The sequence below is a fragment of the Nuphar pumila genome, chromosome 16 (assembly GCF_984573655.1).
Source record: "Nuphar pumila chromosome 16, dmNupPumi1.hap1.1, whole genome shotgun sequence".
Lineage (NCBI taxonomy): Eukaryota > Viridiplantae > Streptophyta > Magnoliopsida > Nymphaeales > Nymphaeaceae > Nuphar > Nuphar pumila.
In genome coordinates, this window is record NC_143264.1 from 69,550,237 (window position 1) to 69,570,171 (window position 19,935).

The 19,935-nt window shown below is 45.0% G+C and overlaps 1 protein-coding gene across 1 annotated transcript in view; it reads left to right on the top strand.

Moving 5' to 3' along the window:
• LOC149813449 (kinesin-like protein KIN-UA) overlaps positions 1-19,687 on the top strand; it is a 31,727-nt gene extending 12,040 nt beyond the window's left edge. The window contains exons 8-9 of the mRNA XM_089992335.1: positions 17,490-17,618; positions 19,291-19,687. Of these exons, the coding sequence (XP_089848461.1) occupies positions 17,490-17,618; positions 19,291-19,454 (293 nt within the window). The 3' untranslated portion in view covers positions 19,455-19,687. The remainder of the gene's footprint in view (positions 1-17,489; positions 17,619-19,290) is intronic.
• The last annotated feature ends 248 nt before the right edge of the window (positions 19,688-19,935 follow it).

Consider the following 19,935-nt stretch of genomic DNA (forward strand, 5'->3'; position numbering starts at 1 on the left):
AACTATATAACATGGGCTTCAATCATGAAGCATCTTATTTGGGGAAAGGGTCTATGGGGCTTAGTTGATGGAACCGATAAGGAACCTAAACTAACACTCACTAAAGAAGAAGGTGGAAGAGAAGTACCTCTTTCGGAGGTGGAAAAAACTAAGGCCATCTCCACATATGAAAAGAAATGGAAAGAATGGAGAATGGGTCACGCCAAGATCATGTCTTGGCTAATTTCTAGTGTAGACATAAAGAAGTGTTCAAGTCTCGCAAAATTTGAACATGCTAATGATGCGTGGGAATATCTTAAGAGAATGTATTCTCTTAAAGATATTGCTCATATATGTAACTTACAAGAAAAGGTTCAGAATATGGTTCAAGGAGAGAGAAGTATTAGAGAATACTACAATAGCTTATCCGAACTATGGGAAGAGTTGGCTCTTCTTGAACCAAAGTGGCATTGTCCACAAGACATTGAGCTTCGCCAAAATCAAGTAAATGCGGAGCATTTTTTTCAATTTATAAATGGGTTGAGACCCGAATTTGAATCAACATCGGGGAAATGTTCCCTCTATTGAAGATATCATTGAAGAGCTAAGTATGGAAGAAAATAGACTCAAGAAACGAGTCGACAAAAGCGATGATGATACAGTTTTAGCTGTATCTAGACCAGGTAATCACATTCGCACATACAAACCTCCATATATTGGGAGAATAAACAATGAAAGGCAAGGAGGCGATTTTGAAAGGAGAAAAGTTATTTGTTATTACTGTCATGAACCCGGACATGTTAAAACTTACTGTCCAAAGTTGAACAAATCTTATGAGAAGAAGGTAGTTGTTGTTGAATCAAAAGAATCAAATGAGACATCCATTGGAAACATGTCCCTGTCTCAGCTGGTGGAGGGTCTACAACCTCTTCTTAAAGGAACTTCTCCCTCAGCTGGAGTTGCGATCTCTTCTGTTGGCACCTCCGATCCAGGTAAACCCCTATGGCTTCTTGACTCTGGTGCTTCTTTTCACATGACACCAAATTTAAAATTATTGTCGCATTGTTATGACTCAAGTGGATCGAGTGTTTTTACTGCGGATGGAACATCCCTTGAGATAAAAGGAATAGGAAATTTCGAAAATAACTCTCAAAACTCAAAAGGATTTTGTGTTCCAAAGATTAGATATATCCCCAAACTTAATCTAAATCTATTATCTGTTTCTCAATTAACTGATCATGGGTGTAATGTTTCCTTCTCTTCTCATGATTGTCAAGTACAGGATCACCGGTCAGGGAAGCTGATTGGGGAAGGCCATAGAGAAGGAGGCTTATATTACATGGATTTTTTGGAATTACCCAAGAAAACATTATGCTGCAATGTTCAAAAAGTAGGCTTGGATCTTTTACACCAAAGATTTGGTCACCCTTGTATATCCAAGCTTCAGTACTTTCCAAACATGGAAAAAATTTGTAATTTTGAAACTTTCACTTGTGAAAAATGTATTCTTGGAAAAATGAAACGACTAGCATTTCAAGAAAGAACTTTTGTCTCCACTCACCACTTGAATTAATTCACTCTGATGTTTGGGGTCCTGCACCAGTTACGTCAAAAGGTGGGTTTTTATACTATGTAATTTTTGTGGATGACTTTACACGATATACCTGGATTTACTTTCTCAAACACAAATTTGAAGTGTTCTCTTTTTTTCAAATATTTCATAATATGGTCAAAAATCAATTTAAGAATGATATTTCAATATTTCGCAATGATTCAGGGGGAGAATTTTTATCAACTGAATTTAAAGAATATTTGAACTCACATGGAATTTCACACCTAAAATTTTGTCCCTATACCCCTCAACAAAATGGGTTAGCTGAGAGAAAACACAGACACATTATAGAAACAACTAGAACACTACTTATTACACATCAAGTTCCTAAAGTTTTTTGGGCCGAAGCTATTTTAACTGCTGTGTATCTTATTAATAGGATGCCCTCATCCTCAATAAAGAATATTTCTCCTACTGAAAAGCTTTATAAACAAAAACCTGATTATTCTAGAATGAGGGTGTTTGGGTGCAAGTGCTTTGTTTTTACAGATAAGAATGATAAATTCTCTCCCCGTGCTATACCCTGTACTTTTTTAGGATATGCAAATAATAAAAAAGGATACAGATGTTTTGACCCTAAAAACAACAAGTTATACGTTTCAAGGAATGTATCCTTTCTAGAAAATGAAAGTTTTTTTGAAAACAAAAATTCTACTGAAATGGATGAGTATTCCTTCTTGTTGGATCTAGTTCCAAAGGATAGTGAAATAGAAATTGATCTAGATGATCAGATGGATGTGATTGATTATGATACTCATAGAAATAGTCAAGATTGTATTCAATACTCTAGACGAGGAAATTTAGAAAGACAATGTGCCCTGGATAAATACACAAGGGAACATGAATCTGCCTCTTCATCTAGAAAATCCACTAGGATCTCGAGGGTTCCTGCAAAGTTTGTGTCATATCAGTCTTTTTCACCAAAACATCAAGCCTTTATTGCTCTAATTCATTCCTATGAAGAACCTCCCAGTTATGATATAGCCAAGGATCAACCAGAATGGGTCAAGGCTATGAAAGTCGAATTAGAAGCCTTAGAAAAAGCAAATACTTGGATCATTCAAGACCATCCTCCAAACAACAAGAAACCTATTGGTTGTCGCTGGGTGTACAAAGTGAAAACCAAGAGTGATGGCACTCTTGAAAGATTCAAGGCTCGGTTGATGGCAAAAGGTTATTTTCAAGAATATGGAATAGACTATGAAGAGACCTTTGCCCCAGTAGCTAGAATGACCACTGTTAGAATCCTAATAGCTCTTGCATCAATAAAGGGATGGCATATCTTTCAAATGGATGTTAAAAATGCTTTTCTAAATGGAACTTTAGCTGAAGAAGTATATATGGACCCACCACCAGGAATGAATATACCTAAAGGGAAAACACTTCGCCTAAACAAGGCTTTATATGGTCTCAAGCAAGCTCCAAAAGCTTGGTATGATAAGTTTAGTAAGGTTATGCTTGATTTTGGTTTTCGATTTTGTCTTACTGACACAACTTTGTTTGTTAAGAATTCTGATGCAGGTATTATCATCCTTCTACTCTATGTTGACGACATGATCATCACTGGAAGTGATAAACAGGGAGTTTATGATATTAAAAAATTTCTCAAAACACATTTTGAAATGAGTGATTTGGGTTTTTTGAAATATTTTCTTGGTATAGAAGTTGCCTACTCACCTAGAGGTTACTTGCTAACTCAATCTAAGTTTGCATTAGATATTGTTGTCAGGTCAGATATTTCAGATGAAAGACATGTTGATACTCCTGAGATTGTGAATGTCAAAATGAAGATTGATGATGGAGAGCCACTCGAGAATCCGACTCCGTATAGGCAACTTGTTGAGGCTCTATCGTATTTATCTATCACAAGACCTGACATTACACATGTGGTCCATACAGCCAGTCAATTTCAACATGCTACAACTTCTGTTCATATGGGAGCAGTTTTGCATATTATTAGATATATCAAAAATTCTATTTCTCGAGGATTATTTTTATCCGCTTCCTCTAACTTAGAATTGCTTGCTTATACTGATGCAGATTGGGGTGGTGATCCAAATGACCGCCACTCAACTACAGGTTTTTGTGTCTTTTTAGGAGAATCCTTGGTGTCTTGGCGATGTAAGAAGCAACAAAAGGTGTAAAACCCCATTAAAAAAATATATATTTGTTTGGACCCGGGCCGAGTCGGGTCCGGACCCGACCCGGGCCCCTTTTTATTTAGGGTTTTAAGTAACCCGAGCGTTCGGGCGCCGCAACCCCCCCCCCCCCCCCTTTTTCTTTCCACTTCGCGTGCGGGCAAATTTGGGAAACCCACCAGGGGTTTCCCCTTCTGATTTTCCCCTGCGACTTTAAGAGAGAGGTTGGAGGGAGAGGGGAGTCACGCCTCCCTCTCGCAGCCCTCGCTCCCCCCCTCCGCACCGGTCACCTCCCTCGCTGCGCCCTGTCGTCGACGCCGGCCACCGCTCCCAGGTACGCCATCCTCCCTCTTCTCCTCCCTCTTCTTTTCCTCACCCCCCCTCGTTGTCACCTCGCCGGGAGGTCGGCAGGCGGCGCACAACCCTGTCGTGCCCTCCTGCCTCTCCGGTATTCACCGAAGGGCCGACAGGTGGCCTGCAAGGCCCCTGTCATCCCTTCTTCCCTCTGGGGGTGCGCCGGAGTGCCGGTAGGGGACCAATGGCCCCTGCGACACTCCCTCTCCTCGGTGGGTGATAGGGAACCGACGGGAGGTCGATTGCCCTCCCTGTCACCCCCGTCCCAAGCCCTCACTCTCTCTGGCAGGGGTTAGTCCCCCTGCCACCCCTCGATCATCGGTAGGCAGGGGCAGTGCCCCTGCCGCTTCATGGTTCCCGGTAGGCAGGGGCTAGCCCCGCTGCCTCTAAAGTTTTGGCGCGCAGGGGTAGTGCCCCTGCCGCCTTCCTGTTTCGGCTGGCAGGGGCAATGCCCCTGTCACCCTTTGTCTTGATCGGCTGGCAGGGGCAATGCCCCTGTCACTCTTTGTCTTGCTCGGCTGACAGGGGCAATGCCTCTGTCGCCCTTGTTTTTTCTCGGCTAACAGGGGCTATGCCCCTGTTGCCCTTAGTTTTGCTCGGCTAGCAAGGGCAATGCCCCTATTGCCCTTAGTTTTGCTAGGCTGGCAGGGGCTCGTCCCCTGCCGCCTCTTGGCTTCTGGGAGGGCAGGGGATACTCCCCTGCTGCCCCTTGATTCTCGGCACGCAGGGGCTTGTTCCCCTGTCACCCCCCCCCCCCGTCTCGAGCTTTCTCCCTCACTCTGTCGGCAGGGGCTAGCCCTGCCGTCTTTTGGCTGTCGGCAGGGGCTCAACCCCTGCCGCTTCTGGGTTGTCGGCAGGGGCTGCACCCCCTGCCGCATCGATGCTACCGGCAGGGGCTGGTTCTCTGCCATCTCGTGCTGGCCTCACTGTCGCCTCGCTGTTTTCGACAGGGGCTCTATCCCAGACGCCCCACTGTTGTCGGCAGGCAGGGGTTCGCCCCCTGTCGCTTTCCTGATTTCAGCCAGTAGGGGCACACCCCTATTGGCTCTCTCTTTTCCTGTAGGCAAGTTTGTTTCTTTTACTTTCCGCATGATAATTAACGTAGCACTGTTGCAGACCTCGCATCGGACCCCTCGCTCTGGCTCCGCGGCCCGAGCCTCGTATCATCTACACGCGTAGACGCATGCAGCTGCACGACATACCGAGGTAGGGGAAAGTCGCACGAATAGTATGTATACAACAAACAACAACAACAACTACGCCTTCATCCCAAAACAATTGGGGTCAGCGATATGAACCAAAAAAGAAATTCATTTAGGGTCTTCCACATGAATCCTTTTCCTCCAATCATTTCTATCCAATGCCATGTCCTCGGTGAGGTTCAAAGCATTCATATCCTTTCCTATCATCTCCATCCAAGTCTTCCTAGGCCTACCCCGACCTCTTTTAACTAATATATTTTCCCATTTCTCCAACCTTCTAACTGGAGCATCATTAGGCCTTCGCCGAATATGTCCAAACCACCGTAAACGATTCTCTCGCATCTTATTTTCAATGGGTGCAACACCTACCTTCTTACGTATCTCCTCGTTCCGAATCTTATCTTTTATAGTATTTCCACACATCCATCTAAGCATCCGCATCTCAGCTACACTCATTTTTTGAATATGATGTCTCTTGGCAGCCCAACATTCCGTACCATATAGTAAAGCGGGTCTAATAGTCGTCCTATAAAACTTTCCCTTCAATCGCAATGGCATGTATGAACAAAATAAAATAAGACTTCTGAGATAGAATAGTTATTGTGCATACTTGTGTATCTGAAGAAATATTGACTGGTCAAAGTTTACTCTTTGTGATTCTTTTGAAATTGCATATCGTAAATTCTTTGGGTAGACTCATCAAGTAGTTTAATTGGCATGCCGGTTTACGTGTAAGATTACTTAACTGATAATTGTCTATTCTGCATGATTACTCCTTTGAAACTGCATACTTAAGGTAGACTTTGTTAATAGACTCAGAATGCACTGCAATTGCTATTGTAATCGAACCTTAAGGCACGTACAGTATGAATTTTATGTAAGATCATGGAGGGTATTGAAGGGTGAAATCTATACTTTACCAAATTTAATAATATCGGCCTCCACAAGCCAATTGCTTAGAAAAGCAAAACATGTCATGTAGGAAACAAAAGAATCATAAACCATTATGTTGCCCTCTCATCGTAGTTGTACCTCTAGGAAGGTACGATCGTACTTTTGGACAAGTACGTCCCATGTGGGTTACGATGGTGGGATGTTGAGGTTGTGGCAACCTCGATGAATGCTATTAGCAAAATGCTGAGATCATATAAAATGGTGATCATTTCGCCTTCACAGGCAAGATGCTCGAGTGGGTCTAATGGACCAGAGCATGTAGGATGGGACGGCGGTTAAGAAACCCCCATCGTACCCTTCCGATCTTCACGGTTCATCAAGGGAGAGGATGGATGGTACAAAGACTCCGATGGACAGGTTGTTAACAACCACCCCACGAGCAAAAGACTCGGTTTTCCCCAGTCATCGGAGTTAGGGGAATTGGGATTACCATAAATTATCCTAGGTGGTAATTCCCAGGCACTTCTGCAGAAGTTGGATGCATCCATGGGCCACGAATGCCTTTGGGGATTTACTCTCTTGGTCACTGACCGTCCCCTTAGGAGCGGACTCAGTCAGCCATCCGGGTTAATGAAAACACCTGACATAATAAACCCCCGGATCGGTCTCGACTGTTTCTACGTTTCGCGTCTGTGCGTACCCACAGGCCAGTTAATATCAGAACTTAAAGAATATATTCAGGAATAGATATAGATGACTGAGACTTACACTGTTTCTCTTTGCACTTATTACATTTGCTAGAATAGACTACAACTGCTTTAATTGCTTAAATATCATAGCTGCTTATCTCATAAATGTCCTGTTTTATTTTCATTCTACTTATCTGTTCGTGCACCTACTAGTTTGTTATGAAACTGACCCATTTCATGGGCAGGTGAGGAGTAGGACTTCACTGGCGGCCGATGGCGTGGTGCAACGTAGATCAAGATTCATTTTCTTTCTGCTGGCGGCTTGGTTCTGGGACTTGTTGGAGTTTTTTTTTTCTTAGATTTATTGAACTTTGGAATAAAAGGCTCATTTTGTAATAAACTGCAGATTTTAATCGATTGCCTTATTTCTTAAATTCCTTTAAGATGTTGTACATGTGAATGATGGTTTTTCAGCTAACGTACCCAGGATTGTTGACTTGTGTTCCTTTCTAAATGTCTTCCGCTGTTGTTTTTAAATATTAAACTTTAAATCTTTGAAAGGTTTTTCGATAAGGTTTTCGAAATCACAAGTCGAAATTTTGGGGTGTTACAACTTGGTATCAGAGCTAGATCAGAAAGAAGTGAATCTTGACTATTGAGCATCCCATCGCGCTGTAAGTAAGTCTTTGATATTTCATAGCATGTTTAGACTAAATTATATTCTTGTTTTATTCGTAGTACCGTTGGATATATGGATCCAGTTACTGGTTCTAATGGTATTCGCGGTAGGAGCACGCGTAGTGTACGTGGCCGTTCCGTAAGGGGGAGGGGCGGACGTGAGATGTTCGGGGCTGGTTACTGGGCTAACCGCCCTCCTCTACCCATTTTTACGGATAAGCAAGGCTTCGCACTACCGATCGCCTACCAGATACCCTTGGCAGCAACGTGGGCTGAAGTGCATGCTCGAGAAGGTGGTTTCGCGCCTTCACACATTCAGGTGCACCATCAGACACCACAGGAGTCATCGGGAGATTTTGTTCCCCCTGAGTTAGCAGAGGAGTGTGGTTTCTGCGGAGAAACAGGCCACACCATGGATGCTTGCCTCCACAAGGCTGAGCATGACGACAAGATCGCAATTTCGACTGCCGGCGAGCAACCGCCACCTCCGGCAGACCCAGTGGGCGATGTATCACCCACATACACACCTGCGACGGATTCTTCAGATTATAGTCTTGGCTCACCGGAATATACTCCGGCGACACCCCTTTACGGGCAGGAGCCCTCCTACGATATGCCACTTCCCTTCACCCCTAAGCGCAGATTCAGGCGCACAGGCAATAGAAGGGAATATCTTAGGAAGTATTCTAGTCGTCCCTAAGGGGAGGTAGCACGCACCCAGTTTTGTTGGAGTCTGTGAACTCATTTATAACTGCGGAATATAACTTTTGCTTATGTACCAGCACAGCTGGATTCTAAATATTTGACTCTCGGAATAAAGATTTATGTTCTTGCCTTTGTTTCTATACTTATGCCTACTGGTACGTCTTCAGTGTTTTTGATTTTAATCTTGGTTGCTTTTTAAGGATGGCGGGAAACTCAAGCCACAGCATGGCCGATGAGTTGCGTGAACAGAGGGGATTCATGATGGATACCCTCAACTCCTTAGCTGAGGCGATTCGTAACCAGGGTCGCCCCCATCAGGATCCAGGTTCCCTTGTTGGGAATGCACCAACCGCCACATATGAAAAATTTCTGAAGCTGGACCCTCCTACTTTCTCGGGCAAGGTTGATCCTGACTTGGCGGAGAGTTGGGTTAAAGAGGTGGAACGGGTGTTCTAAGTGTTGTCCGTTCCTGATGATAAGAAGACAATGTTCGGGTCCTTTCGTTTGAAGGACGACGCTCGCGACTGGTGGGACACTACGCGGGAGGTGCAGTTTCCGGGTGCTGAGGTGATTCCGTGGGAGGCCTTCCGAAGGGTTTTTCTCGGAAACTATTTTCCTCCTCATGCGAGGGAAAAGAAGAAGGTGGAATTTCTGGAGCTGTGCCAAGGCAGCTTAAGTTTGAACGAATATATCGCCAAATTTCAACGGTTGGAGCGCTATTGTCCTCACCTATTCGAGGATGATCATGAGCAGGCCGGGAAGTTTATTCGCGGACTGAAGGAAGGACTCAGGCATAGGGTTCTCACCAGCATGCCCGCGACTTTTTCGGCGGCAGTAGCAGCAGCCACTCTACTGAACGAGGATTGGGAGCGTTCAAAAAGTGTGCAAGCCAAGAAGTCAACCGCGTCAGGTGGCGAGCAGAAGAAGACATTTTCCGGCGGCCCAGGGCAACGACCACCTTTTCCAGTGAAGACTGAAGCAGGGAAGAAACAATTTCCTCCAGCAAAACGCCAGCGACAACAGGGCCCTCCACCACCCAGGCAACCGTCGAGTGATAACTGCCCCAGGTGCAAGAGGCCTCATGTGGGACAATCTTGTCCGCGGGACACTGGCGGATGCCTGTACTGTGGCAAGATGGGCCATTTCATACGCGACTGCCGGAAGAAAGCAGCAGATGACCTCAAGCGAACCGGCAACGTATCTCAGCCTCCTCAACCACCTCATCAGCAGCAACAGCGAGCACAACCAAGCAGTGGCAGAGAGCCGGGTCGAGTTTATGCAGCCACGGTCGATCAATTGACCAAGGGAGATCTCGTTCAAGGTACCATTCTTGTTGCTGATCAAGCAGCTTTTGCACTCTTTGATTGTGGTGCTACACACTCGTTTGTGTCAGAAAAATTCGTAAAACAATTGCATATAACGGTAAAAACGCTTGATAATGCATTAGACGTGTATAACCCCGTTGGGAAGAACACGGTTTGCACCACTTTCATACCTGAATTGGACGTAGTTGTGGCAGAGCGGCACTTGCCTGCTTGTGCTATCCTCCTGGAGATGACTGAATTTGACGTCATCCTAGGCATGGATTGGTTGCACAAGTATCATGCCAAGATCTTTTGCCGTGATGGCAAGATCGTTTTATCACCTCCAGGCTCTTCGAGAGTAGAATTCAGAATTCCCAGACCTGTTCGAGCAAGCCGGATGATCTCGGCGCTTAAGGCGTAGAACTTTTTGCGGAAGGGATGCACTGCATTTTTGGTTAGTGTTATCCAGTCAGATCCAATGCCTATTCCCATCGGTGAGCTGGATGTTGTTCGCGATTATCCCGACGTTTTTCCTAAAGAGCTGTCGGGACTTCCCCCGTCTCGTGAGGTGGAATTCAATATTGAATTGCTACCAGGTACGACACCAATCTCCAAAGCACCCTACAGGATGGCGCCAGCTGAGCTTGAGGAGCTGAAGAAGCAGTTGCAGGAGTTGTTGGATCAGGGATTCATTCGCCCCAGCGTTTCTCCTTGGGGAGCTTCTGTGCTCTTCGTGAAGAAGAAGGACGGGACCTTGTGGTTGTGTATCGACTATCGAATGCTCAACCAGGCCACAATAAAAAACAAGTACCCATTGCCGCGTATCGAAGACTTGTTCGATCAGTTGCAGAAGGCCAAGGTTTTCTCGAAAATCGATCTTAGATCTGGATATCATCAGCTCAGAATTAGGAATGAGGATATTCCTAAGACGGCCTTTCGGACGAGATACGAACATTACGAGTTCACAGTCATGCCGTTCGGACTGACCAATGCCCCCGCAACTTTCATGGACTTGATGAATAGGGTGTTCAAGCCATTTTTAGATACCTTCGTGATCGTATTCATCGATGACATCTTGGTGTACTCAGAAAGTCGAGAGCAACATCGAGAGCACCTAACAGTTGTGTTGGAGACCTTGCGAAAGGAACGTTTGTATGCCAAGTTCTCTAAATGTGAATTCTGGCTCGAGGAAGTCATGTTTCTGGGACACGTTATTTCTAAAGAAGGAGTGTCCGTGGACCCTGCAAAGGTAGAGGCTGTACTTGGTTGGCAGCAACCAAAGAACGCGCGTGATATCAGGAGTTTCCTTGGACTAGCGGGTTACTACAAAAGATTCATTCAGGATTTTTCTAAAATTGCGTTACCCCTGACAAAGTTACTGAAGAAAGAGGCTAAATTCTTATGGGACGAGAAGTGCGAGGCGAGTTTTCAATTATTGAAGGGGCGACTTACCAGTGCTCCTATTTTGACCTTACCTTCTGGTAAAGGCGGATTTGTGATTTATACCGATGCCTCTGGGTCAGGCCTAGGGGCTGTGCTGATGCAGAATGGGAAGGTGATCGCTTACGCTTCTCGGCAACTTAAAATTCACGAGAAGAACTACCCAACTCACGATTTAGAGTTAGCTGCAGTGGTGTTCACACTGAAGATATGGCGACATTACTTGTATGGGGAGCAGTTTGAAGCATTCACCGATCATAAGAGCCTTAAGTACCTATTTTCACAGAATGAATTGAATATGAGACAACGGCGTTGGCTTGAATTCCTCAAGGATTACGACTTCACCCTCTCCTACCACCCAGGAAAGGCGAACGTCGTGGCTGACGCCCTCAGCCGCAAAGCACTGGAAGTTTCGATTAATGCTTTATTTGATGGATGGAGGTTGGTCGAAGACCTAGCCTCATGGGAACCTTTCGCAATCACTCAAGGTTCAATCGGTTTATCCCACCTTGTTGCTCAACCTGAGCTACTAGCGAGAATCATCAATGGGCAGAAGACTGATGCGCGCTACGAGAAGTTGAAGGCTCAAGCGGTATTGGCAGATACACCTTTTCGTCTGAAGGAGGATGGAAGTATATGGTTGGGAGCGCCTTTGGGTTCCTGATGACCCGGTTCTTCGAGATGAAGTTCTTGCGGAAGCCCACAAGTCTAGGTACACAATTCACCCGGGTAGCACGAAGATGTTCATGGACCTGCAACGCAGTTATTGGTGGAACGGTATGAAGCGAGACGTGGCTGAGTATGTCTCGAAGTGTTTAACGTGTCAGCAAATCAAGATCGAGCACCAGAGACCCGGTGGGGTCATGCAGCAGATAGAGATCCCTCTATGGAAGTGGGAAGATGTTACCATGGACTTTATAGTCGGTCTTCCGAGGACGCGGAGAAAGCATGACGCGATTTGGGTGATCGTCGATAGACTCACCAAGTCGGCTCACTTTCTACCTATCCGTCTCAACCAATCGTTAGATAGTCTCGCTGATCTCTATATTAGAGAGATTGTGAGATTGCACGGTGTTCCAGTCTCGATTATCTCCGATCGTGATCCTAGATTCACTTCAAGGTTTTGGGGACAACTTCAGTTGGCGTTGGGCACAAAGTTAAAGTTTAGTACTGCGTTTCACCCTCAGACGGACGGGCAGTCGGAGCGTACGATTCAAACCTTGGAAGACATGCTTCGAGCCTGTATGATGGACTGGAAGGGAGAGTGGGATTCCCACCAAGGTTGTTAAATGCGATGAGGCGAAGCGAGGCGTTGAGCCTGCGCTTCGCCTCTGAGGCGTACGCCTCAGGTACTGAGGCGTACGCCTCTCACAACTGGAATGGAAGTGAAGCGGTGGGAGGGGAGGCAGTAAGAGAAGGACCACCGCCCAGCTGGTACGGAAGCGAGGGATATGTCGGTCGTCCGGTGGTCGGAGAAGACTGAGCAGCAGCTGCAGCACAGCAACTCCGGTGGTCGGTGGTCACAACTGGTCGGAGGTTGATGAGGGGCGCATCACAGCAACGCCTCAGTACCTTGAGCGTGCGCCTCGCCTCTGAGGCGTACGCTTCAGGTACTGAGGCGTACGCCTCTCACAACACTGATTCCCACATCAGTTTGGCGGAGTTCGCGTATAACAACAGCTATCATGCGAGCATCGGGATGACCCCATACGAAGCTTTGTATGGGAGGCCATGTCGATCACCTGTTTACTGGGACGAGGTTGGCGAGCGAAAATTGGAGGCACCTATAGTCTTGCAACACTATACTCAACAAGTGCAGATGATTCGAGAACGACTCCGTACCGCTCAGAGTCGGCAGAAAAGCTATGCAGATAGACGCCGACGAGAGCTTGTCTTCGATATTGGCGAGATGGTTTTTGTTAAGGTATCTCCGACGAAAAGTGTATTTCGGTTCGGGAAAAAGGGAAAGCTAAGTCCTAGATACGTCGGACCGTTCGAAATCCTGGAGCGGATTGGAGAAGCAGCTTATCGCGTGGCGTTACCTCCGCAGTATGCTCAGATCCATAATGTTTTTCACGTATCCATGTTGAGGAAGTATGTTCACGATCCATCGCATATCATTCATTATGATGATGTGGACATTAGAAGGGACTTGACATTCGAAGAAAGACCAGTGGAGATCGTCGACCGTCGTGACCAAGTGCTTAGATCAAAGACCATTTCCTTTGTAAAGGTTCGGTGGCAACATCATGGAATTGACGAATGTACTTGGGAACCTGAGAACGATATTAGGGAAAAATATCCTGACCTGTATTTTGATTCTTCAAGGTAATAGATATTTCGCGGACGAAATTCTTTTAAGAGGGGTAGGATGTAAAACCCCATTTAAAAAAAAAAAATCTGTTTGGACCCGGGTCGGGTCCGGACCCGACCCGGGCCCCTTTTTATTTAGGGTTTTAAGTAACCCGAGCGTTCGGGCGCCGCAACCCCCCCCCCCCTTTTTCTTTCCACTTCGCGTGCGGGCAAATTTGGGAAACCCACCAGGGGTTTCCCCTTCTGATTTTCCCCTGCGACTTTAAGAGAGAGGTTGGAGGGCGAGGGGAGTCACGCCTCCCTCTCGCAGCCCTCGCTCCCCCCCTCCGCACCGGTCACCTCCCTCGCTGCGCCCTGTCGCAGACGCCGGCCACCGCTCCCAGGTACGCCATCCTCCCTCTTCTCTTCTCCTCCCTCTTCTTTTCCTCACCCCCCCTCGCTGTCACCTCGCCGGGAGGCCGGCAGGCGGCGCACAGCCCTGTCGTGCCCTCCTGCCTCTCCGGTATTCACCGAAGGGCCGACAGGTGGCCTGCAAGGCCCCTGTCGTCCCTTCTTCCCTCTGGGGGTGCGCCGGAGTGTCGGCAGGGGACCAATGGCCCCTGCGACACTCCCTCTCCTCGGTGGGTGATAGGGAACCGACGGAAGGTCGGTTGCCCTCCCTGTCACCCCCGTCCCAAGCCTTCACTCTCTCTGGCAGGGGTTAGTCCCCCTGCCACCCCTCGATCATCGGTAGGCAGGGGCAGTGCCCCTGCCGCTTCATGGTTCCCGGCAGGCAGGGGCTAGCCCCGCTGCCTCTAAAGTTTTGGCGCGCAGGGGTAGTGCCCCTGCCGCCTTCCTGTTTCGGCTGGCAGGGGCAATGCCCCTGTCACCCTTTGTCTTGATCGGCTGGCAGGGGCAATGCCCCTGTCACTCTTTGTCTTGCTCGGCTGACAGGGGCAATGCCTCTGTCGCCCTTGTTTTTTCTCGGCTAACAGGGGCTATGCCCCTGTTGCCCTTAGTTTTGCTCGGCTAGCAGGGGCAATGCCCCTGTTGCCCTTAGTTTTGCTAGGCTGGCAGGGGCTCGTCCCCTGCCGCCTCTTGGCTTCTGGGAGGGCAGGGGATACTCCCCTGCTGCCCCTTGATTCTCGGCACGCAGGGGCTTGTTCCCCTGTCACCCCCCCCCCCGTCTCGAGCTTTCTCCCTCACTCTGTCGGCAGGGGCTAGCCCTGCCGTCTTTTGGCTGTCGGCAGGGGCTTAACCCCTGCCGCTTCTGGGTTGTCGGCAGGGGCTGCCCCCCCTGCCGCATCGATGCTACCGGCAGGGGCTGGTTCCCTGCCGTCTCGTGCTGGCCTCACTGTCACCTCGCTGTTTTCAACAGGGGCTCTGTCCCAGTCGCCCCACTGTTGTCGGCAGGCAGGGGTTCGCCCCCTGTCGCTTTCCTGATTTCAGCCAGTAGGGGCACACCCCTATTGCCTCTCTCTTTTCCTGTAGGCAGGTTTGTTTCTTTTACTTTCCGCATGATAATTAACGTAGCACTGTTGCAGACCTCGCATCGGACCCCTCGCTCTGGCTCTGCGGCCCGAGCCTCGTATCATCTACACGCGTAGACGCACGCAGCTGCACGACATCCCAAGGTAGGGGAAAGTCGCACGAATAGTATGTATGAACAAAATAAAATAAGACTTCTGAGATAGAATAGTTATTGTGCATACTTGTGTATCTGAAGAAATATTGACTGGTCAAAGTTTACTCTTTGTGATTCTTTTGAAATTGCATATCGTAAATTCTTTGGGTAGACTCATCAAGTAGTTTAATTGGCATGCCGGTTTACGTGTAAGATTACTTAACTGATAATTGTCTATTCTGCATGATTACTCCTTTGAAACTGCATACTTAAGGTAGACTTTGTGAATAGACTCAGAATGCACTGCAATTGCTATTGTAATCGAACCTTAAGGCAGGTACAGTATGAATTTTATGTAAGATCATGGAGGGTATTGAAGGGTGAAATCTATACTTTAACGAATTTAATAATATCGGCCTCCACAAGCCAATTGCTCAGAAAAGCAAAACATGTCATGTAGGAAACAAAAGAATCATAAACCATTATGTTGCCCTCTCATCGTAGTTGTACCTCTAGGAAGGTACGATCGTACTTTTGGACAAGTACGTCCCATGTGGGTTACGATGGTGGGATGTTGAGGTTGTGGCAACCTCGATGAATGCTATTAGCAAAATGCTGAGATCACATAAAATGGTGACCATTTCGCCTTCACAGGCAAGATGCTCGAGTGGGTCTAATGGACCAGAGCATGTAGGATGGGACGGCGGTTAAGAAACCCCCGTCGTACCCATCCGATCTTCACGGTTCATCAAGGGAGAGGATGGATGGTACAAAGACTCCGATGGACAGGTTGTTAACAACCACCCCACGAGCAAAAGACTCGGTTTTCCCCAGTCATCGGAGTTAGGGGAATTGGGATTACCATAAATTATCCTAGGTGGTAATTCCCAGGCACTTCTGCAGAAGTTGGATGCATCCATGGGCCACGAATGCCTTTGGGGATTTACTCTCTTGGTCACTGACCGTCCCCTTAGGAGCGGACTCAGTCAGCCATCCGGGTTAATGAAAACACCTGACATAATAAACCCCTGGATCGGTCTCGGCTGTTTCTACGTTTCGCGTCTGTGCGTACCCACAGGCCAGTTAATATCAGAACTTAAAGAATATATTCAGGAATAGATATAGATGACTGAGACTTACACTGTTTCTCTTTGCACTTATTACATTTGCTAGAATAGACTACAACTGCTTTAATTGCTTAAATATCATAACTGCTTATCTCATAAATGTCCTGTTTTATTTTCATTCTACTTATCTGTTCGTGCATCTACTAGTTTGTTATGAAACTGACCTATTTCATGGGCAGGTGAGGAGTAGGACTTCACTGGCGGCCGATGGCGTGGTGCAACGTAGATCAAGATTCGTTTTCTTTCTGCTGGCGGCTTGGTTCTGGGACTTGTTGGAGTTTTTTTTTTTCTTAGATTTATTGAACTTTGGAATAAAAGGCTCATTTTGTAATAAACTGCAGATTTTAATCGATTGCCTTATTTCTTAAATTCCTTTAAGATGTTGTACATGTGAATGATGGTTTTTCAGCTAACGTACCCAGGATTGTTGACTTGTGTTCCTTTCTAAATGTCTTCCGCTGTTGTTTTTAAATATTAAACTTTAAATCTTTGAAAGGTTTTTCGATAAGGTTTTCGAAATCACAAGTCGAAATTTTGGGGCGTTACAAAAGGTCTCTCTCTCATCAACTGAAGCTGAATATAGGGCAATGACTACAACTACTATGGAATTAGTCTGGCTTCGACGTCTACTTTCCGATATGAGAGTTGAAAGTCCAAAAGCATCAAATCTGTGTTGTGACAACAAGAGCTCTATCTATATTGCAAGCAATCGGACATTTCATGAACGCACCAAGCATATAGAAATGGATTGCCATTATGTTCGAGAGGACTTTTTGCGTGGCACCATCAATCTTCGCTATGTTGCTTCAGAATATCAGTTGGCCGATTTCTTCACCAAGCCTCTCGCTGCTCCTAGGTTTCAGTTTCTCTTAGGCAAACTTTCGGTTATCCAACCGTAAGTTTGAGGGGGAGTGTTAAAATATGTAATCTCATATAATATCTCATATGTAATCTCATAGACATGTATTGTTTTATCTTCTTTCTAGTTAGGATTTTTCGTTTAATTAATTCTAGTTAAAATACAACTAGAATTAGCCAAACCAGTCCATCATTGGACTGATTTGGCCTTTACCTTTTTGACTAGTCAAAAATGTACCTTTTTGACCAAGTCAAAAAGGTAAATCCAAAAAGAGTTGTTGGATTCCCCAACAGCTCTATTAGAGCCGTTGGAGAGTCCAACAACTCTCTTAAGGCTTCTCTCTACCTCTCTATAAATATGGGGCTATTCCCCTTGTAAATACTTTTGTTTTGGGTTTTTATCTCAAATCAATAAAATTGTTTATTTTTCATTTTTATACCCGTTTCGGGTTGTGTGTATTTTTAAGTTCTCTTTGTGAACCTTTGTGGTTCTTATGATGTATTTGTGAGAACTTGTTGAGAGACATTTGTTGTAGTGTATTTTTCACTTTCTTACAATAGTAACAGACAAGATTGTTGAAAACCTCCTACAGGTTATAGGAATGGGCAGTCACTCCTCATTGAAGATGGTGTTCTTACTTGGATGATTGCAAATTCTTCTTGTACCTCAGCCTCAATTAGGCGACATATCGAACTTGCATTTTGTCATTTAGCTCAACATGGTAAGCTACATCTTATGGTTTATTCCTATTACTGCTTTGTCTTTTGAGAATACTGCTATTGAATATTAAGAATCTAATATTATAATAATTTTCTTGGATAAATTTATTAAAAAATTGAATGGGGGTGTCATCTATTTTAAGGATTTGTATAAGAAACTCGTAAAAACAGAGACCTTTTAATGTTGTACATAACAATAATTTTCTCAGAAATTATTTTTAAAATCTCTAAAAATTGCTTTCTCATATTACATATTGCTGTTTTTTTTCTTATATTACACACACACGCACACAAAATATAGGAAAAGGAAAGTGCTTATGCTATCACACTAGCTTCTCCAGTGTTACTTCCCACGGTATGCCAGGTTCACAATTAACTGTCAAAATATTGATATAGCTAAGACAAATTCTACAAGCATTAATTTATCTCAGCTAAATCATAACCAACTAAAGGAGGCATTATAACTATCAGCTTACACACAAATGGAGCCACACACTTATCAACAAAGATCCTTTATTAAGTCAAATTGGATGTGCAGGGACAATGCCCGACTTAGGCACTCACAAGAACCAGAGCTCTTGTGTTTTATCTGTTGCTAAAGACATTTTCCTCCAAAAGACAAGTCTGCTGTTGTGGGTTCAGTTGATTAGGTCTTGCATAATCTTGCAATTGGATATCAGCTCATCTTAAACCGTACTTTGGATATTTGAAGACTCTTACTACGACTATCTCATACACCACATCAGCAGTTCACTATTGTGATAAAACAAATCGTGTCCTAGCTGTGTCAGCTTCTTTTGTCAACTAGTTAGATAAGGTTATCTTTTGTTATGATACTTTCCACTTCAAGATTTTCAAAGTCATGTAGCTCAAGCAGCTTAATCACTTCATGTTATCGATTGGCCTTAATAATCTGTGGGTTATCTTTTCTCTTTAGCTCAATGTTTGTAATGAGGATTCCGCAAGTTATATAGTTATGGGTAAAACTTACAAAAACACAATTCATTTGATAATCTTCCTAACGTTGGTTTTTTTTCTTTTTGTTTTCTTGGCAAAGGAGAAAACCTTTTTCTTTTCTTTGCTTTTGTGCCTCCTCCAACCGTGTTGCAATGCAAGGCATGCTTTTCTGATGCTAGGTGAATGGTTTTGGAAAACAAATCAAGTTTTGATATTGTCACCTTCCATGATCCAGGTCTGAATGCACGGAGTTTGAAATTGTTGCAACAAGACTCAAACTGTTTTCTGTATTTCCCTTATGCTTCGAAACATCAAGCAACAATCATTGCTTATTGATTTATTCTTCTTGCAACTGGCTTCTTTCTGGACTTGATATTGGTTTGGACCCATCATTGAGTTCTTTCAGCCTTTCATTTATGAGGAAATTCTTCTCTTCATTTTCAGGGTTTCAACTCATTTTTTTGAAATGATTCTATCTTGTTCAATCAATGCACATCTTTCTTGGCTATGTTCATGAACAGAGAGCGCTCTAGGTGTTTATTTTAGATATGAAGCAAGAAATACCTGACATCATAGAGCGCTCTAGCTATATATGCTCCACAGCTATGCCTGTGTGCTCAAAGGTGTATCATTAGTTCTGTGTTGTATGAAAGCAATTATCTGTATATGCAATTATGCAATAAAAGAGCGTCATCTTGTGGTTATCTTGTTTTTCAGAGGAAAATGCAAAATCTATAATTTCCAGTGGAGCAATGAAGGAGTTGATCCGTATAGCACATGAATCTGCCAGAGAAGATATACGCAATCTTGCAAAAAGGGCTATCAATACAAATCCAACATTGCATGCTGAGATGCAAAGTCTCAACTCAACATATGCATGATACCAGGTTTTCCTTCTGAGTTCAAAAAGCTATTAATGCCTCTCCTATGTAAGATGCGTAAATTGTTTTTGCTGTAAGGATTCCATTGCTTTCTGTGTTATTTTGATGATATGTGCTATCAAGAAACAAATGTTGCAATTCAATGTTTACTAATTTTGTAGCCTCGTTTCACATGTAAAAGAAAAAGATTTGAATGTTATATCAAATCCTTCCAATTGATTTCATCCCACCAGGTGAAGGAGTCCTCGATTCCCTCCGAAGTGCCCAACTCTCTTATTGATCGCAGAATAATATTTTGATTTAGATATCTGCACAATAGTCCCAATTCTGCCGAAGCTCTTCTCCCAGAAGTGCCAAGAACTCTTCTCTGTCAAGTCCATCACTATTATGGGTGTCAACAGGTCGGACCTGGGTGGGTCTGAAACCCAGATTTGATTTTGAGGTGCTGGTACCAGGTCTGGACCCGGGTTCGCTTGCACTT